The sequence below is a fragment of the Drosophila suzukii genome, chromosome 3 (assembly GCF_043229965.1).
Source record: "Drosophila suzukii chromosome 3, CBGP_Dsuzu_IsoJpt1.0, whole genome shotgun sequence".
Taxonomy (NCBI): domain Eukaryota; kingdom Metazoa; phylum Arthropoda; class Insecta; order Diptera; family Drosophilidae; genus Drosophila; species Drosophila suzukii.
In genome coordinates, this window is record NC_092082.1 from 21,415,141 (window position 1) to 21,442,233 (window position 27,093).

The 27,093-nt window shown below is 41.3% G+C and overlaps 10 protein-coding genes across 44 annotated transcripts in view; 6 read left to right on the forward strand and 4 right to left on the reverse strand.

Annotated features, from left to right (window-relative positions):
- Positions 1 to 105: 105 nt before the first annotated feature.
- LOC108018653 (protein new-glue 1-like) lies at positions 106 to 1,223 on the forward strand. The gene has a single exon (XM_017086225.4). It carries the CDS (start codon positions 879 to 881, stop codon positions 1,164 to 1,166), a length of 288 nt encoding a protein of 95 aa, XP_016941714.3. The 5' UTR covers positions 106 to 878; the 3' UTR covers positions 1,167 to 1,223.
- A 1,198-nt stretch (positions 1,224 to 2,421) lies between these two features.
- LOC108018651 (uncharacterized) lies at positions 2,422 to 4,525 on the forward strand. Its single transcript, XM_017086223.4, has one exon. It carries the CDS (start codon positions 2,480 to 2,482, stop codon positions 3,866 to 3,868), a length of 1,389 nt encoding a protein of 462 aa, XP_016941712.4. The 5' UTR covers positions 2,422 to 2,479; the 3' UTR covers positions 3,869 to 4,525.
- Positions 3,948 to 5,291, reverse strand: RpL10Ab (ribosomal protein L10Ab). Of its 2 annotated transcripts, none has more exons than XM_017086222.4 (3): positions 5,276 to 5,291; positions 4,805 to 4,960; positions 3,948 to 4,506 (listed from the first exon to the last, which is right to left on the reverse strand). In XM_017086222.4, the coding sequence occupies exons 1-3, from the start codon at positions 5,278 to 5,280 to the stop codon at positions 4,014 to 4,016; spliced, it is 654 nt and encodes a 217-aa protein (XP_016941711.1). In that variant the 5' UTR covers positions 5,281 to 5,291; the 3' UTR covers positions 3,948 to 4,013. The 2 variants fall into 2 exon arrangements, 1 of the variants encoding a protein (XP_016941711.1); XR_010654131.2 differs by having other exon boundaries at positions 4,396 to 4,506; positions 4,598 to 4,960.
- A 748-nt stretch (positions 5,292 to 6,039) lies between these two features.
- LOC108018656 (NADH-cytochrome b5 reductase 3) lies at positions 6,040 to 12,324 on the forward strand. 4 transcript variants are annotated; one of them, XR_010654129.2, is made up of 5 exons: positions 6,040 to 6,251; positions 10,145 to 10,798; positions 10,865 to 10,964; positions 11,642 to 11,907; positions 11,980 to 12,324. XR_010654129.2 is itself a non-coding variant. In XM_065865042.2 (4 exons), the coding sequence occupies exons 1-4, from the start codon at positions 6,228 to 6,230 to the stop codon at positions 12,150 to 12,152; spliced, it is 951 nt and encodes a 316-aa protein (XP_065721114.1). In that variant the 5' UTR covers positions 6,040 to 6,227; the 3' UTR covers positions 12,153 to 12,324. The 4 variants fall into 4 exon arrangements, 2 of the variants coding, with proteins under 2 accessions (XP_065721114.1, XP_016941718.1); XR_001767877.4 differs by lacking the exon at positions 6,040 to 6,251 and adding an exon at positions 8,919 to 9,077; XM_065865042.2 differs by lacking the exon at positions 11,642 to 11,907.
- On the forward strand, positions 6,875 to 8,151 carry LOC108018659 (serine/threonine-protein phosphatase 4 catalytic subunit). Its single transcript, XM_065865043.2, has one exon. It carries the CDS (start codon positions 7,044 to 7,046, stop codon positions 7,968 to 7,970), a length of 927 nt encoding a protein of 308 aa, XP_065721115.1. The 5' UTR covers positions 6,875 to 7,043; the 3' UTR covers positions 7,971 to 8,151.
- A 502-nt stretch (positions 12,325 to 12,826) lies between the features above and the next one.
- On the forward strand, positions 12,827 to 15,484 carry LOC118877277 (MOXD1 homolog 1). Its single transcript, XM_036815197.3, has one exon. It carries the CDS (start codon positions 12,870 to 12,872, stop codon positions 15,024 to 15,026), a length of 2,157 nt encoding a protein of 718 aa, XP_036671092.3. The 5' UTR covers positions 12,827 to 12,869; the 3' UTR covers positions 15,027 to 15,484.
- Positions 15,485 to 15,546: 62 nt separating this feature from the next.
- On the forward strand, positions 15,547 to 17,876 carry Tasp1 (Taspase 1). The gene is made up of 3 exons (XM_017086219.4): positions 15,547 to 15,705; positions 15,800 to 16,785; positions 16,850 to 17,876. The coding sequence occupies exons 1-3, from the start codon at positions 15,678 to 15,680 to the stop codon at positions 16,931 to 16,933; spliced, it is 1,098 nt and encodes a 365-aa protein (XP_016941708.4). The 5' UTR covers positions 15,547 to 15,677; the 3' UTR covers positions 16,934 to 17,876.
- Positions 17,818 to 19,277, reverse strand: LOC108018655 (uncharacterized). The gene is made up of 3 exons (XM_017086227.4): positions 19,092 to 19,277; positions 18,712 to 19,028; positions 17,818 to 18,655 (listed from the first exon to the last, which is right to left on the reverse strand). The coding sequence occupies exons 1-3, from the start codon at positions 19,222 to 19,224 to the stop codon at positions 17,972 to 17,974; spliced, it is 1,134 nt and encodes a 377-aa protein (XP_016941716.4). The 5' UTR covers positions 19,225 to 19,277; the 3' UTR covers positions 17,818 to 17,971.
- Positions 19,278 to 19,888: 611 nt separating this feature from the next.
- LOC108018658 (uncharacterized) lies at positions 19,889 to 20,789 on the reverse strand. The gene is made up of 3 exons (XM_017086230.4): positions 20,630 to 20,789; positions 20,262 to 20,572; positions 19,889 to 20,203 (listed from the first exon to the last, which is right to left on the reverse strand). Exons 1-3 carry the CDS (start codon positions 20,760 to 20,762, stop codon positions 19,889 to 19,891), a joined length of 759 nt encoding a protein of 252 aa, XP_016941719.4. The 5' UTR covers positions 20,763 to 20,789.
- A 1,618-nt stretch (positions 20,790 to 22,407) lies between these two features.
- Positions 22,408 to 27,093, reverse strand: part of Mbs (Myosin binding subunit) — a 32,295-nt gene continuing 27,609 nt past the window's right edge. For 14 of the 31 annotated variants that reach the window (XM_065865029.2, XM_070996587.1, XM_065865030.2 and 11 more), the window contains 4 exons: positions 26,466 to 26,608; positions 26,310 to 26,400; positions 25,815 to 25,901; positions 24,459 to 24,798 (listed from right to left, as the gene is read on the reverse strand). In XM_065865029.2, the coding sequence (XP_065721101.2) occupies positions 24,682 to 24,798; positions 25,815 to 25,901; positions 26,310 to 26,400; positions 26,466 to 26,608 (438 nt within the window). In that variant the 3' untranslated portion in view covers positions 24,459 to 24,681. Of the gene's footprint in view, positions 22,836 to 24,458; positions 24,799 to 25,814; positions 25,902 to 26,309; positions 26,401 to 26,465; positions 26,609 to 27,093 lie in introns of those variants that run through there. The other 17 variants (XM_065865031.2, XM_036816360.3, XM_036816356.3 and 14 more) reach the window with 4 other exon arrangements.

Genomic DNA, 27,093 nt, shown 5'->3' on the forward strand with positions numbered 1-27,093 from the left:
GGGCGTTAGAGTGGGCGTGGCATATTCGCGTAACCAACCTGCGCTGCGCTCAAGGCTACGGAATCTAAATCTGAAATCCCAATTCTCTATCTTTGATAGTTTCCGAGATATCCGCGTTCATATTTACGATTTTTTGAAGTTTGTGGGCGTGGCAAACTTTTTTTTGAGTCAATCGATAGGTATTGATAGGAACAATTAATTTCAGTTAAAATTTTTACTCTAGCATCAAAACTGTAGGAGCCACAGTTGCCAAATCCCAATAGCCTAGCTCTTATAGTTTCCGAGATCTCAGCGTTCATCCGGACGGACAGACAGACGGACACGGCTAGAGCAACTCGGCTAGTGATCCTGATCAATGTATACCTTATGGGGTCGGAAACTCTTCCTTCTACATGTTTCATACTTTCCGTCGAATCTAGTATACCCTTTTAAATTGACGTTTATATGTACCAATATCATTCAGGCCCTAATACGCATATTTATCTTTGTGCTTGCATAATGGAGCAAACAATGTTTTTTCACGTTTGTTCCCAGTGATATAATGCAATTAAAAAGTGCTTGTATAAATATAACCAGCTGAAAGTCGAAGCAGTGTCAACATGTCTACAGCGAATTAAAGTTCGGCAAATATCTTTAAAGTTTTCACAGCTGTTTTGTGGTAGGCTCAGTATTTTGCAAATTTTTATTTGGGTAGCCTAATTTTCAGGGTAGGCTTGAAGGTGTGGACCAGATGGTATTATGCGTACGGTTCTCACGCTAATGCGTATAAGCCCCATTCCGTCAGATGTTGGCTTTCTACCTTACAAAATAGGTATAAAAAGTGTGGTGGTCCAGCCAAAACAGCATCAGTTGATCATACCCAACTACCAGTGCCCAACATGAAGTACTACTGTGCGCTGCTCCTTTTGGCCATCCTGGGATGCTGCCTGGTGAGCCTGTCGAGTGCTGCTACAGGCACAACCACTACTACTACTACGGATGCCTCCACCTCCACCACCACCACCACAGCCGCGTCCACGACCACCACAACCACCGCAAGCACCACAACCACCACCACCACAGCGGCTTCCTCCAAAAAAAAGAAGCACGTGGTTCACTACAAGCGCAAGACCCGCCGCCCCAAGAAGGTCAGGAAGATCCACCGCAGGAAGAAGCGCAGCGCTTAAACAGCTTTTTATTCCCTCCAATGCGACTCCATTTGTTTTGAGCTCAAACTTCTTAGATTCGACTCCTGTTATGGTTATAAATAAATAAAATTATTATATTATTATTATTATAAATAAATAAAATTACCTACACCTTATTCCGCTGGAATGTTTTTTTTTATGTTTTCTAAACGTTTCTTTGGGCTTTAAGCAATATTTATACCCGCTACTCGTAGAGTAAAAGGGTATATCAGGTTCACCGGAAAGTATGTAATAGGTAAAACGAAGCTTTGGCAACCCCATAGGGTATATGGGCATTTCCAATGGTCGCGAACGTACGTTCGTACGCACTTAGTGCAATTAAAAACAAGGAAGAACGCTATAGTCGAGTACATCGACTATCAGATACCCGTTACTCAGCTAAAGGAACCAAAGGGAAATGGAGATATTCAAGCACCCCTGACCACAATATAAAGTTATGTGGGCGGTAGACAGATTTATGGGTTATGGGCGTTAGAGTGGGTGTGGCAAATCGGGTCAATCGATAGGTATTGACGAGACTAATACATTTCAGTTAAAATTTTTTATCTAGCATGAAAATTGTGGGCGCTATAGATTTGGGCGGTTTGTGGGCGTTAGAGTGGGCGTGGCATATTCGCGTAACAAACTTGCGCTGCGCTCATGGCTACGGAATCTAAATCTGAGATCCCAATTTTCTATCTTTGATATTTTCCGAGATATCCGAGTTCATACTTACGATTTTTTGAAGCTTGTGGGCGGAACTCTCTCTAGGAACCACAGTTTTGGACGGTTTGTGGGCGTACTTAATTGATTTTAAAGTAAAAAGTGCTTACTTCTCATACTAAAATGTTACAGAGTGTTCTTTTAATAAAATAACGTGACATATATGGTTTCAGCAAATCAACAGGGTTGTTAAATTGCTTAAATTTCTGAAAATGTAGATTGAATTAAGCAGCTGATAAACAGCTGTCCAAATTTCAACAACTCAGCATTTCAAAAGTTTAGGAAACACCCTAATTGTCTGGTGCAGTTTTTAAAGAAACACATTTTACTTATTTTGACATCGTAATGTGTTATGAGCGTTTGCTAATAAAATAAAATGATAGAAATCTTTTTCCAAGAAATTACCTTTTTCAAAATTTGTAGAAAAAGTTAAACCTTTAAACCTTCTTTATAGCGGAATTTGAAAAGTAGGCCAATGGAATCTGTTAAATTTCTATATTTTGTGCCGATTGGCAGTGAATGTTGCTCATCCCTAATAGCAACACGAAGAGTGCTCCCATCCCTAATAAAAACAGGTAGAAAAAAATAAAATGGACGAGGAACTGAAATTAATCAACAGCAATTTGAGCAATGCCCTCACCAAGTTGAAAGACAGCAAAAGCGATGATCTGCAGGATCGCAAGAAGAAGATGGCCCAGCTGATCCGCCTGCACCTGCAACACGTGCAGACCACCGTGATCACCCACAGGCGGAGGACGCAGCAGAGGGCCAGGCGGCGGTTCAGGATGCTGCGCTCCTTCTTCATGCGGCAGATGATGGAGATGCACTCGAACTACCTGCAGATGTACGCCATGCTGCGCTTGAAGCATTCCCAAGCCGAGGACACGGACTCCGAGGCCAGCGATGAGGGTGGACAGCCGCCTGAGGAGATGGACCTGCTGGCTGACTTTCCAAACTTCGATTCCCACTTTTTTGAGCATGTGGTCCCCGAGATGAGCGAAGAGGAGTTCCTCAACACTCTCCACGTTTCCCGCGGAACCTTCGAGACTCTCTGCAAGCAGTTGGCCCCCACTCTGCGGGTTTCGGAGGAACTGACTCGAAGAGTGCCGGCCATTTCGCCCGAAAAGTGCGTTGCCCTGGCCCTGTACTTCTTGGCCAGTGGCGAGCGGCTCTCCTTGATTGCCGAGCGGTTTTCCCTGCCTCGTCCCAGAGTTATCAAGTGCCTTAAGGTCTTCTGCAACGCCGTAATGTCCACATTGGGCCGGGCGCTTCGGCAGTTGCCACATCACCCTGTGGACTGCAATGGTGTGGCCGAGGGCTTTCAGCGCGAGAGCAACATGCCCGCTGCACTTGTCGGCGTCCTGGGTGTCTGCTCTATACCCATCCGGGCCAATGGCGATGCCAAAAACTCCGTGCTGCGCATGGAGTACCTCTTGGACGATCGGATGCTCTTTCGGGAGCTGCAATTGGGTTGTGGCTCGCGGGCCACAATGGCGCCCATGTTTTCGTACGCACCCAACACCCTCTCGACCCTGCCCAAATTCCGCATTAATTCCCGTCCTGTACCGGCTTTTGTCTTGGCTCCAGTGAACCAGAACTATCCTCTGCGTCCTTGGCTGCTGCAGCGCTATACCGATCCGATTGCCCCGCATGAGCACGACTTCAATGAGGTGGCCGAGCACCTGCAGGAGTTGAGTGACTGCGCCCTGCATCGCCTCATGTCCCGCTGGAGTTTCCTCAGTCAGCCGCTGGACATTAGCTTTCACACAGCATCCTGCATCATCACAGCAGCCGCCGTGCTGCACAATCTACTGGAGGAATTGAGTGAACCGCACATGCTGGAGTGGGGCAATTCGGTGGATGTGTCCAAGTTTCGGGCAGAACCGCTGTCAGACTCAATTGAAGAGGACGCGCAGTCCCATGCGGCGCTAGAAGTGCGTGATTTCTTAGCTAGAACCATAAGCTCCACAGAAATTTAAGCCTAGTATTATATCAATAACATCGAATCCCCTAATATTACCGATACCCTTTACAGGGGCATAATAAATACAAATTAAGTTACATTATACAAATGTATTATCTCTTATTTATTCCAAGATATTAAAAACGGAAATGTAACCACATCTAGTAGAGGCGCTGAGGGGGTCCCATGGAGGACTTGACGTGCAGGGAGCGCACGTTCTGCCAGTTCTTCTTCAGCAGCGACACCAAGAAGTTGATCGACAGGTTGACGTTCTGGGCCAGCTCGTCGGACTTCATGCCCACGTGGCCGACGGCGACGGACAGGCAGAGCACCTTCTTCATCTGGAACTTGATGGTCGACTTGACCTCCTCGATCTTGCCGATCATGGACTCCTGATGAGACAGCAGGGCAGGGAACTTGCCGGCCTTGTTCAAGCCAGGGCCAAGCAGACGGGGAATCTGCTTGATCAGAGACTCGGAAGCCAGGAAGGCGTCGTAGGACTTGGCCAGCTTCTTCACCAACTTCTTGTTCTTGTTCAGCTTCTTGAGGGCCTCGGCATCCATGAAGTCAACGTTGTTGGCCTTGGCCTCGTCGCAATGCTGCTGATCGCCAAGGATGCACACCTTCATCTTGGGACGGGGGATGTGCTTCAACCTGGGGAATGACAAGAAAACGACCTTTAATTAGCTGGGTTTGGCGGGATGAAATTGAAGGTAATGCGGGCAGGGACAAGGGGAAAACTTACAAGGCCCACAGGGGAGCACGTTTTCATTTTGATAAGAAAGGGGGGTCGGTGTCCATTGCTGGAGACCTACTCAAGTTTTTAAGACCCTGAGTGCAGGTCCGCCGAGATGTGGCAGCCACATGTGCTCGACTACCTGATGCCGCGGTGGACTCCACTCCCGGAGGAGGTGGTCTCCAAACACGTGCGCAGGTGATTTAGCCAACGTACTTGACGGTGCCGGAGAAACGCTTGTCCTTCTGGGGATCGTAGTTCTTCAGGCCGATCTGCAGCTCCACCGTCTCGAGGAAGCCGCGCTTCTTCTTGGCCGAAGCGTCCAGGAGTCCATTGACGCCCTCGTAGAGCGTGTCACGCGAGACTTTCGATCTGCAAGGTTAAGTTCTTTATTAATCAAAGTGCAATGAATGCAATATTAAACTATCAGCTTGAAATGCTGTTTTAACTGTCGAACAAATGCGCAAATGATGGCAGCCCACATATTAGTTGCATATTTAGCACAAAAATCACATTTTCTTTTGCAATCATTTCCAAACTGATGTGGACATAGAAAAGTCTAAAAAGCTGGTTTCTGATTGCCAAATATAATTAGAAAGGGCTCCTTGATATTTTATCTAGGGCCCTGATATTGAATTAGTTTTAAAACACAAAAGATGGTCCGAAATTTCAGGGATTTTCACTTACGCCATCTCAACTGTTCGACGAGCAATTTGAAAAGAGATAAAGTATAGGAAGAAAGGAAATAGGGGTGTACAAAATAGCGATGTTTTTTCAGGGGATATTTTGCGATGTTTATTTAATATCGATTTGTTACTATCGAGGCTCGACCATAGCTTCGATAGGGGTATTCCTGGTACGATTAATAGTTTTTCGAACTGCTGGTTTGATTTAAATAATTGAGCTTAGCTTTGCAGTATTCATAAATCTTGTAAAAATCATTCGAGTGTGGCATCTTAGGAAGTATCGATATTCGGTAGGGGAGTTCGTACAGAATTATCGAATTATCACGAAAATCGTACACCTACAAAACAGAGAAAGAAAGAAAATAGGGATTGAAAATTTGTTTTTCGGCTCTGTTTATTCTATTAATTTAAGTTGATTTTGAAAATAGAAAAATTTGTTTTGCAATTCAAGTTCTTTGGATGACGAATCCCCCTACCAATAACTGCGATATTTGGTGTGCTGCCAACTGGTTTTTAGCCAATTAGTTTGGCAGCCCTGGAATTGCGGCTTTGTTTGGAGCTGAGCAAATTGTTATTATATTTGCAGTTTGATCTCTACTTAAGGTCCGTTGTGCCTGTAAAAATAAAGTAACAGCATCTACTTAAAAACTGTGTAAATATCTTACGTTTGTGTGTTTAGTGACCCTGTTAATTTAAGTAATTTTTTGCAGGTATTCTGTTTCATGAAGAGAGGAGAGAACCCGAAAGAGAGACAAAGAGAATCCCATTCGCTCTCTTTCGCCCACTGAGAGTGCGTGGAAATGAAAACATTGCTTTCACCATATCGCGATTTAGTCCGCATATTAGTTTAGTCGGCATTTCGCTGGTAGATATTAAATAAGTGCGTGGTGTCGTTGCAATTGGCGGATTATATAAGGGATTCGAGTCGCAACTGCATTGATTTTCCATTGACCATGGCCCGTGTCGTCGAGAGCAATGTAAGTTAATTGCAACTAATCCGTTCACTGGGTTTCTTTTTACATAACTCCCAACTTGCATCCGCTGCCCCGCCCCCATCTTTCTCCACATTCTTCTTGTTCTTTCCCTCTGCCATTTCATAATTGTCAGCGATGATCTTTCGCTTTCCTTTGCTTGGCCAAATGCCCCAGTGGTTTTGCATTTGCTTAAATTGTTGGTCAACAGTGATGGGAACTATCAACGCACATTCCTCAGAATTTATCTGAGGTGCTCCCTTTGAAATCTTGAGACATGCAAACCAGGTATCTGTTTTCCTACAATGTAACTTATGTGTTATTTTTGATCGATGGTTGTTTAACTATAATCAAAAAGTAAGTCTTAAACAACTGTTGGTACAACAAACATGCCTTTTTAAGTTTATATCTTCTTTGGGTACATTACAATTTCCCAAAAAAATTATTTAAATTCGAATACGTAAATGTAACTTATCAATAGTATTCCTAATTAATAATCCACAGTTGCTAATTTTTATTTATTCTCACCTTATTGTCTTGACCAATCATAGGTACATTAATATGACTGTTTTCTATTTGTACCTTTTTAGGTACACTAAATTTCCCAAAAAATTGTGTAGTCACTTCCCCTTGTTCTATACTTTAATTTAAATTACAAAAAATATACCTTATATTGTTTACCTGTAATATAAATAGGCCCATCTAGTATAACCAGAAATAGTTTCTTTCCCATCACTGTTGGCCAGTGACGTCGCCGGTTTAAGAATAGACATGATGTCCGCCTGGTGACCTGAGGAGATGAGTGATGCGGATCGTCTGGTGGCCAATCTGCGCCGAGTGCCCGTCCGTCTGCCCAAGGAGTTGGAGGTGCGCCAGCTGTGCCGATCCCTGGGCGACTTGCTTGCCGGCGAGGCCAACCTGCTGAGCCTGCAGAGTCCGCAGATCGTGTGCGGCGACATCCACGGGCAGTTTCAGGATCTGCTGCACCTACTGGATGTGGGCGGATCAGTCCAGCAACATCGCTACTTGTTCCTGGGTGACCTGGTGGATCGGGGCAAAAACAGCGTGGAGACCTTTCTGCTGCTGGCTGCCCTCAAGGTCCGACATCCCGGCCAGGTGAGCCTGTTGAGGGGCAACCACGAGTGCCGCAGTGCCACAAGATCCTACGGGTTCTACGAGGAGTGCCTGGCCCAGTATGGATCGGCGAATGTCTGGCGAATGTGCTGCCGGGTCTTTGATCTCTTGCCCCTCGCGGCGATCATTGATGGGAAAATATTTTGCGTTCATGGTGGCCTGTCGCCGGAAATCAAGCAGTTGGATGAGTTCTGTAAGCTGGACCGCCGCCATGAGATCCCCGAGAGCGGCTGCATAGCGGATCTCCTCTGGAGCGATCCCCAGGAGGCACCTGGATGGACTGCATCGCCGCGGGGACATGGAAAACTCTTTGGCGGCGATGTGGTGAAGGAGTTCAGCCGCACAAATGGAATCTCCCTCATATGCAGGGCTCATCAGTTGGCCCAGGATGGCTTCCAGTGGCATTTTGGCCATCAGCTTGTGACCATCTGGTCGGCACCCAACTATTGCTATCGCTGCGGCAACAAGGCGGCCATTCTGCGTGTGAATTCTGGCGAGGATTACGATTTCGAGGTGTTCGAGGCGCAGGCGCTGCACACCAAACCGCAGCCAAAAAGGCCGAAAAAGCGTTGTCGTCAGTTTTTCTTATGATGCAATCTCAGTTTCCCCGTGAATCTCATCCCGAGATAAAATGTAATGTCAAGTTCACAGAGCGGGAAAATCAGCTGTTTACCTAGTCATACACCCACCCCAGCACTCTTAGACCATAACTCTTCCATTCCACCTTACTCTTAGAATCGTAATCAATAAAATATACACTCAGTATAACATTGAGGTAGACTTCCCTTTACTGGCGTTGGCTCTGGCGGTCTCTTAATGCCTTTGCTTGTTTTATCTGCACTCTCTTTCCACTTCGCAGCCTTATCTGGCCAACATCGGTGCTTAAAATTATAGCAATCGCTGTTAGTTTATGAAAAGATGTAGTTAAAAAGATTGTGGTTTCAAGAAAATATTGAATCATAATTGCCAGGATATAAGAAAAACATAACTAAATGATTTTAAAATGACTAAGTTATACTTTATCTAGTAACAGTTTTCATGACATTTTAAGCAAGATTTGTTTTCAAGCTCACTGAGTTTTTCTTCACTTCAAAAACATCAAAAAGTTACAGTATTTTTTACAGTAGATGTATAAATATCAAAAATGTACATAAATTTGAACAATGTGATTTCCCGAGAGTAATAGAATTAAAATTATTTAATTAGAATTCGAATTTTAACTTGACTTAAAATGGATTTTATTTTTAAAAATTAATTAATTAATTGAACAACTTTGGTTTTAAAGGAGCAAACTTTATTAGGTTTCTCTATACATTTTCTGAATCAGTACTTCATTAATGTAATATTGTTATAAAAAACAGTGAAAAATGATCATAATTTATTTTTTTAAATATTTAAAGAATTTTTTTTATAGGAGTCACTTTAGTCATCAATTTTTAACTGCCAGTTATCCTATACTTTTGGGAGTCACTGTGCTTACTCGTGCTGACTGTGCCTTTTTAATCGGCAGAGAGGGAAAAAGAGAGTATAGTTAGTAGTGACTTCCACGCGACGACTCTACTTCATTTCAATTGGAAATTGGAATCGGCGGCACGCGGTCGCACGTTTTCTCGCTCGCTTTCAAGTTCGGTGTGCAATTCAAATCGCCAATTAGCCATTTTACAACAAGTGTTTTGTAATAAAATGACGGAATTCGATGTAAGTTCAAGTGAAAGCCCTCTTACTCACCCGTTGTTGCTCTCTATTCCAATCCATTTCTCTTTTACAACACCGGCCTCTCTGTTTATCTAAGCAGTGCTTGTGATGTCATGAATAATAAACTACGGGTTTGTTGCCAAAGCAAAAAATACATATTTATAACTCAAGGTCGACTGTGATATGGGGCCAAAGTTGGGTGTCTCAAGCTGGTAACCCCAATTAGCCGCAGGTTTTTAGGGGGCTTCGCAGATGTGAATATAAGTTTCGAATATAACTAATCTCTATTTGACACATGTGTGGCTTTATTTTTTCTTATCACTCGCGGCTGTTTCCATTAGCCTTCATGACCTCTCTTCAACCTAAAAAGTCAGCCCATAATAAACTAAGAATAATACCAAGTATTAATACATCCATTACCAAGCTAAAAATGGTCTACATAAAAACTATTTTAGCCTTACGACCAAGATAAGTGTTAGAGTGCTATAAAAAACTAAATTGGTCTCTTATGTTGATTCTATTACAGTTATTTTTAGATAGTTGTTCAGAAATCGTTTTTCCAAGCACAATTATCACAAAAAATTAACATGTTCTTAAGTTTTAATCGTAACCCATTTTAAATTACTTTTGTGAAAGGTCTAAATGGATATAATTAGCCGTTTTAAGTAAGCTTTTACTATTAATTTATTTCTTTACTTATACATGTATTTACCAGTTTCCCACGAATTGGAAAAAGAAATACACTGCATTTTCTTTTTCACTTGCGTAAGCACCTTTAAAAACGCAATCTAGCATATAATATACGTGATTATTTTGAATGGAATCTAAAAGATTAAACATTTAATAAGCTGCATTTACAATCAATACGCAATTCGTGTTATACACGTAAACGTCTAAGGGTCAATCCTAAGGTTAACTTCCTGGGTTACTTTATAATACTTACCGAAATGTCGGCTCACGGACTTGATTTGAGTAGCAGAATCACAGATTGCAAAGGCACTTCATCCGAATTTACCTTTTATCTGATCTAAAGTCCTTTACTTATTTGGATATCTTTGGATTTTTTTCAGTTCGTGCCGATCGCCGTGGGCGTGGTTGCCGTAGTTGCCGGCGCATTGATCCTCCACTATCTGCTGAACAAGAAGTCCACGAAGCCACGAAGGGAACCGAATCGCACCGCCCGCCTGCGCACCCTGGTGGACCCCAATGACAAGTATCTGCTGCCCCTGATCGAAAAGGAAAATCTCAGCCACGACACCAGGCGATTCCGGTTTGGATTGCCCTCCAAGCAGCACGTGCTAGGACTGCCCGTTGGCCAGCACATCCATTTGATCGCCACCATCGACAATGAGCTTGTCATCAGGCCATACACACCCATCTCGTCCGACGAGGATGTTGGCTACGTCGATCTCGTGGTCAAGGTGTACTTTAAGGACACACATCCCAAGTTCCCTGCCGGCGGCAAGATGACACAGCACCTGGAACAGCTCGAGTTGGGCGACAAGATATCGTTCCGTGGTCCCTCGGGACGGCTGCAGTATCTCGGCAACGGCACCTTCTCCATCAAGAAGCTGCGCAAGGATCCGCCCAAGCATGTGACCGCCAAGCGGGTGAACATGATCGCCGGCGGCACTGGCATTACCCCCATGCTCCAACTGGCCAGAGAAGTGCTCAAGCGCAGCGACAAGGACAAGACTGAACTGGCGTTGCTGTTCGCCAACCAGGTGGGTCATCTATATGAAATACTGCTGGCCAAGTTTATTAAAGTTGTCTTGTAACTTCCTTTAAAGAGTGAAAAGGACATTCTGCTCCGCGCCGAGCTGGACGAACTGGCTCAAAAGTATCCCGACCAGTTCAAGGTCTGGTACACCGTCGATAAGGCCGGAGAAGGTGAGTCGCAGTCCTAACTGAGCATAGGCATATATCACATGATCGTGCTCATCAGATCGTAACATTCGCTTATGATTTATTTAGTTGGTTAAAGTGCTTTTTAAAGCGAACCTATAATGTGGTGTTGGAAACATGATCTTTCCTAAAGAAACTTTAAATCAAATAGCTTATACCAGCAGGCAATATTTAAAATTGATAGTTACCTCGCATTAAAAAGATTAATAAGATTTTGAATTAGAATGGAAGATATTAAGTTTTCAAATATATATAAAATTCTATTATCATTGCCCTACGTTAACCTATATTTTTTAAAGAAGTTCAGTTAAATTATCTAGTCAATGATTGAGTTTAGTTAATAATAAAATAATTGTTAATTTTAAAATTTTTAAAACAATACTCAGGATATCTTTAAATAACGCTGCAAAAGGTTTTTCTCTTATACTTTCCAATGAGATTAGAATCACCATAATATACTTTGTAGTAGTCTGCACCAATCTTTCCCTTGACTCGCGAACTCACAACCATCTTAGCCTCATCCACATGCAGCATCCTCATCAGCACTTGGAGTATCATTGTGACCAATGCCAAGCATCTATTATGTTAAGATTCTTGTCAATGCCCCTCGTCCCATGCTGCTCTCAAACGGATGCCGCGAACGGGGAACGCGCGGTTCGTAGCCTGGTCCTACAACACTGGCCATGTGAACGACGACATGATGAAGCAGCATCTGTATCCGCCCGATGAGGACACTTTGTGCCTGCTGTGTGGTCCTCCACCGATGGTTAACTACACGTGTATTCCGGGCCTGGAGCGAATAGGCCACCGGGCCGAGCAGCGGTTTAGCTATTAGGACTAGCAGCTCTAGCTGACAAACTAGATGCTATCTCTGTGTTTTGCTTTGATTTCACAATGCCAAGATAGTGGGAAAGATTGGGTGCAGTAGGTCCCGCTCAGAATGTCTATAATCTTTAAAAATGCCCACTAATATGGTTTTTTCGTAATTTTTTTTACCCAGGTTGGCCGTACAGCGTTGGCTTTATCAATGAGGACATGATTGCCGCCCACCTGCTTCCCGCCAAGGACGATACCAGTGTGCTGCTCTGTGGCCCACCGCCCATGATCAACTTCGCCTGCAACCCCGCACTGGACAAACTCGGCTTCCACCCGGACACCCGTTTCGCCTACTAAAAGTTGTCGCCCAAGGCGCGCCGAACGGAAAACTTGCATTTCGATATTGTTATTTTCCATGATTATCTGTTTCCGCATACCAGTTCATCTAAATTCCCCAAAGTCCACATTCGGTGCTGATTGTATAGGCTCTTTTTTATGATTTGTTAATAAACATGTGTTGAAAAAAAAATTTGTTTAAACTTACGGGTCCTTAATTTACATATTTATTTAATTTTATTTGGTTTGAAGATTATGCCCTTTCTGCGAACATTTTTTTTATAGAAGCTAATTCGGGTAAATGGACATTTAGTTGTGCTACATTTTTTTGACAGTTTAATTTTGTACTTAAATAATTTTTTATTTTGAAGAACCTTATTTTAAAGCCGGCTTATTTTTGTTATTTTTAATTTTTACTCGAATTGGGGAAATATATTTTCTCATGGTTTTAATACTTTAATAAATATACCGTTTTGGTATTCAATTGTTTATATATTTATAATTTTAGTAAGAAATTATTAAGTTTTACCAATTATTTAAATTCTTAAATTATACAAAAAACACGAAATTATCTTTTTGAATTATTGGTACACAAATGGTATTTCCTGAAACTGAAATGGTATTTATTTTTACGCCGAATGGTATTTTTATCGTTATCGGTGTGGTCACACTATACGTCAAAGTGATATCCAAAAACGATCACACTATTTAAAGAAAAAAAGCCGACGCGCGCGATTCATGTATACAAGAAATTCGTACTGTTTACGAAAACTAAAGAAAATGTCGTTTCAAAACGTATTATGGATTGTACTTGCAGCACAGCTGAGTTTGGGATATGGTTATTTTGAAAATAATCTCAGGCACGAAGACTTCGATGTTGATACTAATGGTCCAGTACATCACAAGAACTGGATTCGCAATGAAAGGATGGACAACAATGGGCTGTACTGGCTCAAATGGTGGATAAATGCAACAGAGAATACTATTTATTTCGAGGTAACTGTCCATACTCGAGGATTTGCTGGACTGGGATTCTCCAAGGACGGCCGAGTGGCAAGAGCAGATATGGTGCTTCTTTGGGTTGATGATACCACAGAACAAGCGAACGCATTGGATTGTCACGGGGCGCAGGATCCTTCGAGCGGACCTCCAGTGCAAGACGATACGCAAAACTATGATATCATTGATGGTTACCAAAATTCAACACATACGAATGTGAGGTTCAAACGAAAAATTGAAACTTGTGACCCATTTGATATTCCCTTCTCGGCTGATACTTTTAAAGTACTTTGGTCTATGGGGGATTCTGATCCTCTCCACAGGAGCCTAGAATGGCATGGTCAGAGCAGAGGCGTAAAATCTTTGCGATTATTTTCTCCGATGTTTACGAAACATAGTCGCAGTTCAAACTCAAAGACATTTGATATGTCGGACATACAAAAATGGGATATTACCGTGAACAATGTCACCATTCAACGATCAATGGATACACTGTACTGGTGTAAAATAGTGCAGCTACCAGAGTTAACTAAGAAACAGCACATTATTGGTTATGAACCTCTGTTGTCTGGAAAACATGATAGAAATATAGTGCACCACATGACCCTGTTTGAGTGCCAGTCAAAATCATATCCTGGATCCGACCCTTCTTCGTGGGACATTTGGGTAAGAAGTTCCGGAACGGTGTGCAACAGTAACCTACTGACACCGCGGGACTGGGATTCCTGTGCCACACCAGTTGCAGTCTGGTCGTTGGGATCCGATGGACAGTTTCTGCCTCCCCATGCAGGAATTCCAATGGGAGGGGCATCTGGAGTTAAATATTACATGCTAGAAATACACTATGATAATCCCCATGGAAAATTATTTGTAGATCATTCGGGTTTTCGAATACACTACACACAGAATCTGCGAACTTACGATGCTGGAATCCTAATAAATGGCGTTTCTATTTCGGAAACTCAACTCATCCCACCTGGTCAAAAGAAGTATCGAAACGTCGGCATTTGTGGACCGTCTTGTTCAAGCGTCATGTTCCCCGAGGACGGTATCAAAGTAATTTCTGGAACTTTGCATTCACATCAAGCTGGTCGCCAAATAAGTCTTCGACATATTCGCTCTGGTAAAGAGTTAAATCCCATCATTGTAGACGAAAACTACGATTACAGACATCAAAAAGTCCATCAGCTTGCTAATGAAACGGTTGTATTACCTGGAGATTACCTTATTACAGACTGTTCCTATGACACAAAACTCAGAAAGCGACCCACATTCGGCGGCTATTCAACGAAAGAAGAAATGTGTCTTACCTTTATTACTTATTACCCAAGGATTGAGTTGTCTGGATGCTACAGTATGACACCGGTTCGCGAGTTCTTCGAGATGTTCGGTGTTTACCAATTCTATTCTTTAAATATGACTGACATTGAAAACATGTTCCTTTACAGTGGAGATTACGTTGACTATAGTACAAATTCAAGGAATACAACAACAAAACCAAAGTACGGAAAATCGTCCAACGAAGACGTTATTTACCAAGAATCTTTGTTAAACAAACTAATTATATCCGAGCCTCCCGAGTTTCACGATCGCACATTTTTAGCGCACTTAAATCAATTGCCGTGGTACGAGCCCCTCTTTACAAAACGTGTAGAGCAAGAGTTTATAACAGGGAAGCATATGACGTTTTGTCGTGTTTCCAATGATTCAATATCAATTCCATCGGAAATAATTCGGTTCCCCGAGTTTACTGCGTTTGTTAAACCTCCTACAGCCTGTTTAAATTATTTTTTCACTGAAAATGAAGAACTTCGATCGGGAGGCTCAAGACATCTTACTTTTTTTACCTTTAGTCTGCTTATATTTGAAATTGGTTTGAGAAAAATAGTATTGTAAAGAAAAACTGCGAACAGTATTTTTTACAACATGATTGATAAAGCTAACTTACCAATAACAATCGATCATTAAAATATTCAGGAATATTTCAGTCAATATTCGTTAAAAATAAATAAGAAATCGATTTAAATTAGACATGAACCTACGCTTATAAAATTATTAAAAGGCTTACCTCAATTTCAATTAATTTTTTATATTTTTCAAAGACTTCTGCAAACAGGTTTTTTATCTTTTTTAGAAGGTCTTAAATATAATTTATTAAGAAACATGCTCTGAAATTGGAAAACAAATGACATTTTTAAATTTAGGAAAAAACTCCCAAAGTATTTGAATGAACTCTCTGACTTGAAGTCTTTACAAGTTCTGAAAGTTTTGCTGTATATAATTTATCTCTAACATTTTAAGGATAGTATAGTCGGTACTAGAATTAAGTATAGATATAAGAAAATTTTAATAAAGCATTAAATATATAAAAATAAATCATTTGCAAGAATATTTTTCTGAGTGTACTGGCTGCCCAAGTGCCTTTCGGCCGTGTGGTATATTCGAGCTCAGCCCGCACGGTCACTCTGGCCAATTTGTTTACGCCGTACAGCACACGGATTGCAGTTGGGCCAACAACAAGGCGCGAGCATAAACAGCGATACTAACATGGCCGGCTTCGTGGCGGTGCACACAGGTTCGTATTTGGCCGTGGCGGTTCCGATCCGCCGGGCAGTCGCCAGACAGCCATAGCCGCAGCCAGATGATTGATGACCGTCATCCGTTTTCAGGGGCTGGGAACTGCATCGACGAGACCAAGTACCAGCGGGTGATCAAGGAGGCGTGCCTGCGCGCTACGGACATCCTGCGCAATGGCGGATCCGCCGTGGACGCCTGCGAGGCCGCCATCATCCGGCTGGAGAACTGCGGCTACACGAACGCCGGCTACGGCTCCAATCTCTGCATGGACGGATCCGTGCAGTGCGATGCGGCCATCATGGACGGCTCCACGCTGAACTTTGGTGCCTGCACGAACGTCAGCCGTGTGAAGAACCCTATCCAGTTGGCCAGACGCATCTGTGATGCCCAGTCCAGTCCGCAGCTGCTGGAGCGCATTCCACCGATGATCCTCGCCGGCACTGGGGCCGAACGCTATGCCGACGAGGTGGGCTGCTCCATGGTGGATCCCGCCGTGCTGATCTCATCGAAGGCCAAGTTCCAGTTCAACCACTATAAGAGCAAATACGACCTGGTGGTCAGCAGCAGATTGGGCAAGGCGGCCTCCGAGGAGCCTGTGCCAGTGCCGGAGCCAGGAAACGAGGTGGAACTGGCCGCTGCCCTGGACACCGTTGGTGCAGTGTGCGTGGATGGGGCGGGGAACACGGCGGCAGGATGCAGCTCTGGCGGAATACTCCTGAAGGTTCCGGGGAGGGTGGGCCAGGCGGCAACATACGGGGCCGGCTGCTGGGCCACCGATACGGACGACCTGGCCATTGCCACCTGCACGACCGGAAACGGTGAGTACCTGATGAAAACACTGCTGGCCAGGGAGATCTGCCACGGGGCCTTCAGCAGCGACTGCGCGGTGACCAGTCTGCACAAGACGTTCAAGCAAAAGTTCCTGGACTCACCGCTGCTGCCCCGGCAGCAGGATCTCTACGCCGGAGCCCTGACCCTGCTCTACTATCCGGGCCAGAGCAGCGGCGAGGTGATGTGGAGCCACACGACGCAGTCGTTCTGTGTCGGCTACATGGCAACCAACCAGAGGGTGCCAAAGGTTCGTACACCCATCCATCATTTTGCGAATCTATATCTAACTCGGTGTGTGTTTATATTTGCAGTTTGTGCATTCGCCGCTGCCCACGTACAGCGTCCCGGGGCGATCGTGCGTCGTCAATGGCCATAATTTCCATTTGCGCATTTAAATGTGGGCTGGCCAACTAGCCTCAGCCACAGCCCCATCCGCATCCCCCTGCTGCTCCTGGTCCTGGTCCTGCTGCTCTGCATCTGCAATTCATTTGATTTAATGTTTAATTGCCGCGACAATCGCTGCCAATGACATATGGCAGAAGAAAGCGCCGGAGGAGCTGTGGCAGAATTATTGTATAATTTCTCTCTCGGCGAAATATTAAGATAATTAAGCAAAAACTTTTATTGTAAATTCTCGTAGATCGTAATGTGTGCAGTACTAGTAGTAGCAATGTAATAGGATTTCGAATATTGTTTTCCTCGTCGAACCGGGTGCGCTAGATAAATCAGACGGCGGCATGCGAGTCGGTTCGGAATATCATATTCGAGTGGGCATATGTTTGTATCCGTTTGTATATTTAGACGCGCTGACTTGTGTGCGCATCTGTGTGTTTATGTCCAAGTGTTTACGGCCATCAATGTACAGAACTTAGCCCATTAATTTGAGCTAAACAGAAGCCACAGCATGCACACACAATATCAAGGTCCCCAGTATCGCGAGTTGTCCTCAACATGAATATTTGATAATTGTGAAAATGCTTTTACTTTTAGCGTAAACCGATTTGTACATATAATACACACATGACGCGAGCTGTTTCAGACAAAACATTCATACATATTTTCTCCGTTTATGGGGTTTCGGCTAATAATCCCATGGTATTTCATGGCAAATAATTGCTAAACTTCTCGAGGCTTTTTCAAACTACTTACAACAACCCCAATAAAAGAGTTCCATTAGCCGATGATTAATACTGCCTAATTTTAGTCTCCCTGATTTTAGTCATATTTTAAATCGTTAGATCCCAGTAACGGTTAATCAGAAATAACTAACTCATAAATGTAATGTAATTATTATTTTGGATTTATTAAATGCCTATTGAAGATTGTCTACAATCGTAACGTACGTTATTATACTTTCAAAGCTTTGAGAAAGCATTTTTCTGTGTCTATCATTTTGCGGAGGAATTACTGGTAGGAGAGTAGCTGTCGCCTGACTACGAAGAAACAGTTGTAGTTTCAGTGGAAGAATCATCACTTGAAGAAGTCTCCGAGGAAGAAGAAATCGTTGAAGAATCAGTTGAAGAATCCGTTGAAGAATCAGTTGAAGAATCCGTTAAAGAATCAGTTGAAGAAGAATCAGATGCTTCAGTTGATGAAGAAGTTGAAGCCGTTGTTGAAGAATCGGTCGAAGAAGAATCAGAGGGAACCTCAGTGGAAGTTGAAGCCGTTGTTGAAGAATCAGTCGAAGAAGTTGTGGAAGAAGCCTCCGATGAAGAAACCGTTGAAGAATCAGTCGCTGAAGAAGTCGTAGAAGCCTCCGTTGAATCACTACTAGTGGAAGACGGGGTTGTAGTGGTCGAGGAACTCGTGGTGGTTGTTACCGAGCAGCTGGTAGGCTTGGTCGCCACACAGATGCTAGTGGTCGAGTCGAAGTAGGGTGTTGAGGCACCACAAGTCATGTAAATGGCTATCCAGTCGGTTCCCGATTTCTGGCAGTACAAGTAAGTCTTGCACGTGGAATCGCCGGTGTTCCTGGTAAAGAAGTAACCTTTACTGGGACTAGGTTCGCCAGCAGTGCAGTAATCCTCTTTTTGGGTAGCACTCGGCGTCGTTGTCGGAGCAGCTGTCGTAGTTGCGGGCTGGTACACGCTGTTGCTACACGATGCGTTATAGCCAGCCTGTAAAGTAAACAAACATTAATAATTATCCATTTTCATAGTTCGACAAGACCTACGAATTCGGCGGCACAAGAAGGCACACAGAGCGAACCAAAAACAGAAAGAGACTCGATGATACAACTTTCATCGGTACCGCAGCTGTACACATTGGAGGTTATGAGAGATCCACTGGAGGAGCATCGGACATACTGGGTACTGCTGACACAGGCGTATTTGCTGGAACACACTTCGCACTGGGCACCGTTTCCGGCAGAGGTTCCACAAACGTCTAATACGGTTGTGCTCACCTCGGAGCTGTCCACACAGACGTCGTCGGAATTGGAGCAAACTGTGCCCGTGGGACACGACACAATATCTCCGATTGTTGCACCATCTAAGAACGTATGTGTTTGTTTATTTCAACATTCTTCAATATTACAAATATCCTTGAACTTACTCATGCAATTTTGATATGCGGTCTGATTGTGGCAGTACACATCGTTGTCTGTCTGGCACTCCTGACAAGTCTGTGCTGCCACAAGAGAAAGTCCAGCTGCCACAATGGCCACAATTGCTATTATCCTTTGCATGTTCCTTTGCAACTTTTCGCGGTAATGTTACTCAATCTGAACTAGTAAATGATATGATCCGATCCAACCCATCTTCCGTCTTATATAGCGGCGGATCTTGCTTTGCATCAGCCTTCAATTGTTTATGGGTCCCTTGCTTGATAATATTGTTTGTCAGATTTGGTTCCGTCTGTCTTTGCCAAAAGTCTTCCATCATAAAGTAATATTGAAGTGTTCTTAAAAAGCTGGTACCGGCTATCAGCAAATGACAACAACATGCTTTTGCTAATTTTATGGACTTCTGAGAAACTACGGTACATTTACGATTGTCATTGAAATTTCCTTTGTAAACATAAAACTTTGTTTACAATACATAAGATCATGCGCGGATCCACGGGGGATATGTGTATGTATGTGTAACATGTATTTTACTCGACCTTTTTTTTGTTTTATCCCCCCACAACCAAATTCTGGTTCCGCCACAGCCTAAGATATTAAATTTTATCACTAAAAATTCTTAATTTTGCACTAAAAAAGTGTACAGCAACAACTAAAAAATAGTGACGTGTATTTTATTTTTTTTTTTGACAAATATACATTTTAATATCAAGAAGATAACTTTTAAAGTACATTAAAAGGTCCTGATATATAGTTAATTCTGCAGTTAGTGCCATATTTAGTCGAATTAAGGGCAACCTGTTGGCTTCGTTCCCACACATACGTTTTTTTTAGAATCGTAATATGGCTGGGATGATGAACAGGACATATATACGGTTTCCCATTTGACGTCAACATTTCTTTGGCAGTACAGATAAGTATGACAGGTAATATCGGCTTTATATATTGTGAGGAAGTAGGTGGTGTTTGATGGTACCCCAAGGTCCTTTTCTGCCTGGGTACAGGCACTAATTTTATCATCAGCACTGGGTGAAACAGTTGACGGAGCTGCAGTAGTCGTCGTCGAGTATTCACTGTTGCTGCACGTAGCGTTTAAATCCAGCTGTCAAATATTAACGATTAGTATTTTTTCAGTTTAATGCAATTACCTAAAAACCTACGAAATCACGAGCGCACGAGGGCACACAGATATTGCCGTACTTCTTAAGAGCTGTCGAGCTACAAATCTCATCAGTATTGCAACTATAGATATTCGCATCTATTAGAACTTCTTTAGAACATCTCGCAAATTGGGTTTTGCTGACACACGCGTAATTAGTATCTGTGCATGTTGCACATCCGTTTCCTCCAGAGGTTCCGCACACATCTATTATAGTTCCTGTAACTTCGGAACTTTCCACACAAACGTCATTGGAATTAGTGCAAACCGTTCCTGTGGGACAGTTTATCACATTGCCAAAGGGACTACTTTCTGGATGGAATATAAGGATTCACAAATGAAAAGCTCGAAAATCTTTCCAGAACTTACTCAAACAATTCCTATATGAAGTTTGGTTTAAGCAGTAAACTTCATTGTCCGAAAGGCACTCCTGGCAATTTTGAGACTCGACAACGGATAGGCCACAAAAAACTATGGCAAAAATCGGTATAATAGACTTCATTTTCTTAGGGATTTTAAAAAGGTTCTCGAAGAGAAAAGTAAAATAGTTCTATGACAATGCACTGCATTTGCAGTCTTATATATAGGAAAATCTAAAGCTCAAAAAGAAAAAAAGGCAACCTTTAACAACATCTATATGGCTCTTTTGATAATACTATTTGTCAGATTTGGTTTTATTTGTAAATTTACATCAATAAAGAAATTTTAAAGATTTCGCAAAGTGGGGTTTTTCTGAAAAGAAACTCGATAAAAACCAAAAAAAATTAACCTGTTCTTTAATTAAAGTCCCGAAATATGAATAAACAGAAAAAACCTTGCAAGTCGAAGTTGATATAAACCATGTCATGCAATTGCAATCATTGCTTTATTGGCTGTTTTTCATTCGGAAGATTTGTTTATAAATATACCAATAGTTCCTATGATACCTATATATTAAAAAAAAGAAATTAAAAATATTTTAAATAATGCTATACTCGAGTAGAACATAGTGTAGTCGTTCCGACTTATGTTTTTTTTTTTTGAGAAAGTTTCATTCCGTTACCTTTAAAACTGAGAGACTAGTTTGCGTAGAAACGGATGGACGACCATGTCTACTTCGACTCGAATTCGAAGCCAAGCAGATTATTAGATAATTTTTTTACAATCGGAGAAAAGCTAAAATAAAAGATAATCGACGCATTCCAACTGAATTTCTCATGTGAACTTTAAAGTTGATCTTATCATTAGGTAAATCAAATAAAAGCTGTCAATAAAAAAATAAACAAAAGAAAACCTTGAATGAGAGATATCAGCGTTAAAATAATTGGCTGTTGGTATCTAGACAAAAATAAAAAGTTCAGCAAAACACCAGAAGACTCACTTATCCTTGACAAGCCCAATAAAAAGAGATACATTTGCTTGCGATCACATTTATTAAGTTTCGTATTTGAATCAAATTTTCTTAAATATTTTCTCACACAATTTTACATATTACACAATTCACGTTTTTATGTTTGTTTATGCTTGATTATCGTTTTCATTTACGAGTAGAGTAACACAAAATCTCTTAAGCGAATTTAATAAATAACAGAAATATGCGTATGATCATTTGTTTCGTTATAAGCGAAAGTAAAATATAGTACGATGTAAATGTATATAATACGTTTCGAAGTGAAGGAGAGAACTAAAAGTGCCTGCTTAAATTAAGGTACTCAAATAATAGAAATAATAGTGCATCTGTAGTGAAACCCATCCTATCTATAGGATAGCGCCATGGAGCCCCTGCAACAAAGTCTCCTCAGTTTTATGGTACACATGCTATAGCTTTTGATGGCTTCACCGATGCCTATATATATGAAGCACTAAACACAATTACAATTGGATGATAACGATTACACTTAGTAAGTTGACGCGTGGGCTGGTTTCGACACATCTCCGGACTCTCTCAACTGGCGGTCTGGATCCTCGATGATATTACACATTGAAATGTTGAACTTATGATTCGGTTGATTTAAATATATATTATGTAATGTGTATAACTATTGTATATAACTAGGGCTCATTTGATGAATATGTTCTCAGTTTGTATGTAAAGGTTTTTGTTTCTCATTTCATTTCTTGCGATCTTCTGATCGTTATACACTTCGCGTATGTTTATGTAAATATAGTTAAGCTTGATTTGTGTAAGTTTATTTATAATTTGCTCTATTTTGTATATAAAATTTGACCAAATACATAAGATTTTATTATTATTTTTTCATATAAAAACGAACGAAACAATTCTCAACGATATTTGAAACATGGTTTCACCTAATTCTTAGGGGCCTAACACAAATAATAAACAAATTTAGAAATTTTCACGCGAATATCCCGCTTTCGCTTACATCGCTTTTCGCTTTAACATTCTCTTCTTTTTTCAGCCTTTTTGCAGCTGGTAAATAAAGTAAAATTGTTGCTTCTCGATGATATAGGTTCTCAGACATACATACACTGAAAGTAAAACATAATTTCATTTACTTAATTTGCTAATTACTCTAATCAACGCGGCGTTCTCCTCCTTCAGGCGATGATTATCCGACTTGTAGGTATCGAGTTGCTGTTGAACGGATGAGATGAGATTAAATTAGTTCAAAACACACAGTCATCCTTATAAATATACGATTATGGCAGGGGGGCACAAGTCTTGAGGTTAGGTGTGCATGGGGCATGCTTCGTTAATCTATTGGGGATGCGGTAGCCGCAGCCACAGCAGCAACAACAACAGAAACAACAACAAACGATTAGTAATTACCTAAGAATGGAACTCATCTGGACACCCTAATCTCGAGAATAAAACCAGATAACATGCACTTAACCACAAACTACACTCGAAACATAGGCTCTTAGATAATTGTCTCTGCGAAATCTGATTCATGTGTTCTTTATGACGCGTGTCGTGTGCTGTGATAAGCGAGCTATAGACGATCGATCATATAATGCCGAATGGATCTCATGAATTTTGATGCCTGATGCGAGTGTTCCGTAGACATACACCCACCCAATGTGGCGTATTCAAACAATAAACAGCAATAAGTTGAATAAGAACGACAATGAGCAAAAGTTTTGTTTATTTCATATATATATAACTCAAGATCGATCGATGGTGTTGTAGTCGAGAACACACAAAAGGATAAACAAAATTGCAGATAAAACTGGTAACAATATTAACAACAAGTGGTATAAATCCATACTATAGTTTAATAGACATTATTTATATAGTAGAGTATTAAGTAAGTATTGTTTATATGTACATTAAGAGTGTTTCAAAACTTTTTTAGGTCAAATGATATATATGGGATAAAGAAACAGGGATCCCGTCAAGTTAATTTAAAAATAGTTTACAACAATTCCATTAAGCATTTGTATTATTTTCCAGCTTATTAAAGGGTAAGAAATAATTAATTAAGGAGTCAAAAATGGTTTTAAGTGATAGTATTTCATTGTGATTTTTTATTCAGTTTATTTCAACGCTTTAAAAAAATTAAACAACAATTTGAAACACTCCATGTTACAGTTATAGCTAAAATATATTTTATTATATTCTTTTTATGTGGTATGTGTATAACAACAAAACAACAGCCAGCTCATAATATTGGGGCGCAGGTTCTTAGAATGGCTCAATTCTGTGTCAGTGGTGGGGCATTTACCGTTAAGCTTCCAGCATCACCAACTAGACCACTTTGCTCTCCCTGATGTTCGACTTCTGGAGACCCTACAAGTAGCCTCCAGATCCTTGGGCCGCTATTTGCTGATGCTGTTAATTTTTTTTGGTGGTGGGGGCTTGATGATTGATCTCGTTGGTTTCGATGAGCTTTACTTTGATTCGAGCGTAGGCTAGCTTTTGATTTTAAAGTACTTATCAACCGTACAGTGGTCTGTGGGTTATAATTACATTATAAATTCGCAAACATTTTTTTCCTAGCGCGTATTTAGGTTATCAAAAACGTGAGATTAATATTTTACTATTTAAAAATTAACTACTTTTGAAGTTTGCGGTTTTATCAAAGGGTTTTGTAGTATATAGTAACTCCCAAGGAGATTTAGTATATAGTTATGTTTAAGGTTTACGTTTTACCGGTGACCAGTCCGAAGCCAATGAGCTCAATGATATCTTAATTTAGGTACAATACATTTAGTTATTGTGTATTCGGTTATGCTTAAATATCCATATATAATTCATAACGACATCGAGGTGTGTTAAAAATTGAGTTAAAGAAACTAGAGCAAGAAAAACATCGGTGTTATTGATTATCGATGTTTACCTATAAGAACATCGATCTTTTTCCAGTTCTAATAGAAGCGATATAACGATAATCGCGACATAGTGCTTGTGAGCAAGGGGCGTGAGAATTTCGGGTGTATGTGGGCTGGTGCTGGGCAATCTAAATGCTTTTGATCTGCGTCTATTTGGTCTTGGCCAGCTGACTCTGAGCCGAGGTGGTCAGCTTGGAGACGACCCGCGTGAGGGCCCGATTCTCGGCTCGCAGACGATCGTTCTCAGTCTTTAGCTTCTGCAATAGCTAAAATCACACAAAAAATAAGGACATAGCGGCGACGCAAGAAAAATAAGTGGAAAGAACGCATGTTTTTATTTGAGCGATTGCCGATTATCGATTATTTCGACAGTTCGATTGTTTGTTCGATCGATGAGGCGCGTGGGAAGAGAGAGAGAAAAGAAAATCAAATTTGAGTGAGCGTATTGAATGAGAGCGCTTTTGTTTTTTAATTTTTAACAATTAGGTGAGTGCGATTGGTAGACGTATAACGATAAACGTGTAACGTATAAACTCTTGGGAACAGTGACCAAAAATCATAAAAGGTGGCGAATGACAGAGCGAGATATTGAGCGAGTGATGATTTGAGAAGATGACAGATGACAGAGAAACATAATGGTCTTAAGATGAGAGCATGTCTGATGTCTGGTTGTTGCTGTTGTGTGATATGAGAAAAACGATAGAAAACAAATAAATGATGATCTGATCACGAGGCGGAGGTGGGGCAAAAGTAAATATGCAACGGAAATCAAAGCAATCGCTTCACTGTACAGCGGGGTGGCACAAAAAAGATACTATACACAGGAGGTCTGGGTAAATCAATTTCAAATCAAATCAAGTGCCATGGCATTCACACACAGAAGACAGCTAGTCAGCTAGGTGTTCTATATGGTGTATAAAGCGCATCTGGCCAAAAGGGAAAGGCAATAATAAGAGTTTGATTAAAATATAATAGGGTGAGAGAAAACGGTTGCTCGAACTCAGTGCGAGGGGGGTCGGTTTTATGATTTTTGGTTATAAGAACAGAACAGCTCAATTCGAATTAATCAAAGGGGGGTTAATAAATCAAAATTTCATACATGCAACAGAGAATTTCAGGGCGAGGGCAAAGAATCAAAGTATCAAGAACATTTGGAGAAATCATAAGGGGGTAAACCAAAAATAGCAATCAATTTCGAGTCCTGTTCTCAGAACACAAAAACAGCAACAGCGGCGGCAACGTTTAACGCTTATGGTTAGCAAAGGGACACATTTGTAATTACCTTGAGCTCTTCTTCCAACTCGGAAAGCTTGCGTTCCATAGCTCTTCTTTCGCGTTTCTCAAGTTCAGATAGTGAATTTTTCGTTGTCTGCGAATGTGAAATGAAACAAGATGTGGTTTTTTGTTTGGCGTTTTTGATTTTGATTTGGGACTCTTTCTTGTTCTGTTTGGTGGTGTTGTTTTTGGGGTTTATTTTGTTGTTCAACAGATCGAAAAAAGATATATACGAGAGCGGGGTGTAAAAAAGAGCGAAAGAGAGCGCGAGCAGTAAGCTTCACATGAGGGGGAAAAAGAGGCAGCGAGGTGGGATTATGTGTGATAAAGATATACATTTTAGTGGCATCCTTGAACTAAGTTTATGGTGTTGCGTGTTGTTTTGTTGTTGGTTACTGCTGGCAGTTTGCTTCTTGTTTATATTTGTTTTTCGGCTTTTGGTTTATAGTTTATAGTGGGCTGATGTGGGCGTGGCATGTTAGGGGCGTGTTTCTGTACTTACGGCATTGGCGAATCTCTCGAGCGTTGCACGTGTCTGCACGGCTTCATCGTCCTTCTGCTTGATTATCTGCTTCAGCTTATCGTTCTCCAATCTAAATGGGATTAAAGGTTGTTATTTGGATATAGCTTGGAGTCCCTAAAAGGGGGGAATACTCACTTGGCAGCTTCGTAGAGCGCCTTGTAGTCAATGCCATCACCATTCTCCGCTTTATCGTTACTGCTGGAGCTCTTCGACTCGCTCGTGGTGGCCGTACTCGCGGTGCTGCCCAGTCGGGAACGGGAAGTCCGCTCACTGCCACTCTATAAGAAATCATATCAACCCATTTGAGTAATTAGTATTAAAATCTAGGCTTAGATTAAATATTACGAATAATATTTAAGATTTACATTTATCAATCAATGTCTGCTTTCATACTATTACTAGCAAGTATCTTAGGAATTTTTGGTAAGGATTTAATCAATCCGATTAATAAAAGATTCGGGAATTGTACTAAACAATTTAAGAATTACATGATATGTATTGATTTTAAAATCGTTATACTAGGTATTTGATTTTTAAATTTTGTTGGTATTATCCTGAGAATTATATAGCTTTCTTATTCTCAGAGGATATTATACCAATTTTCTAATGACCATTTTGAAGAATTTACAAACAATGGCTTACAAATTTAAATCAGTTCAGTAAATATGTTAGATCTATGGCTTTTAAAATATATAGGTGCTTATTTTTATACCAACAACAACAGCATAACTTTAAATATAGAACCACTTAACCAAAACACCTG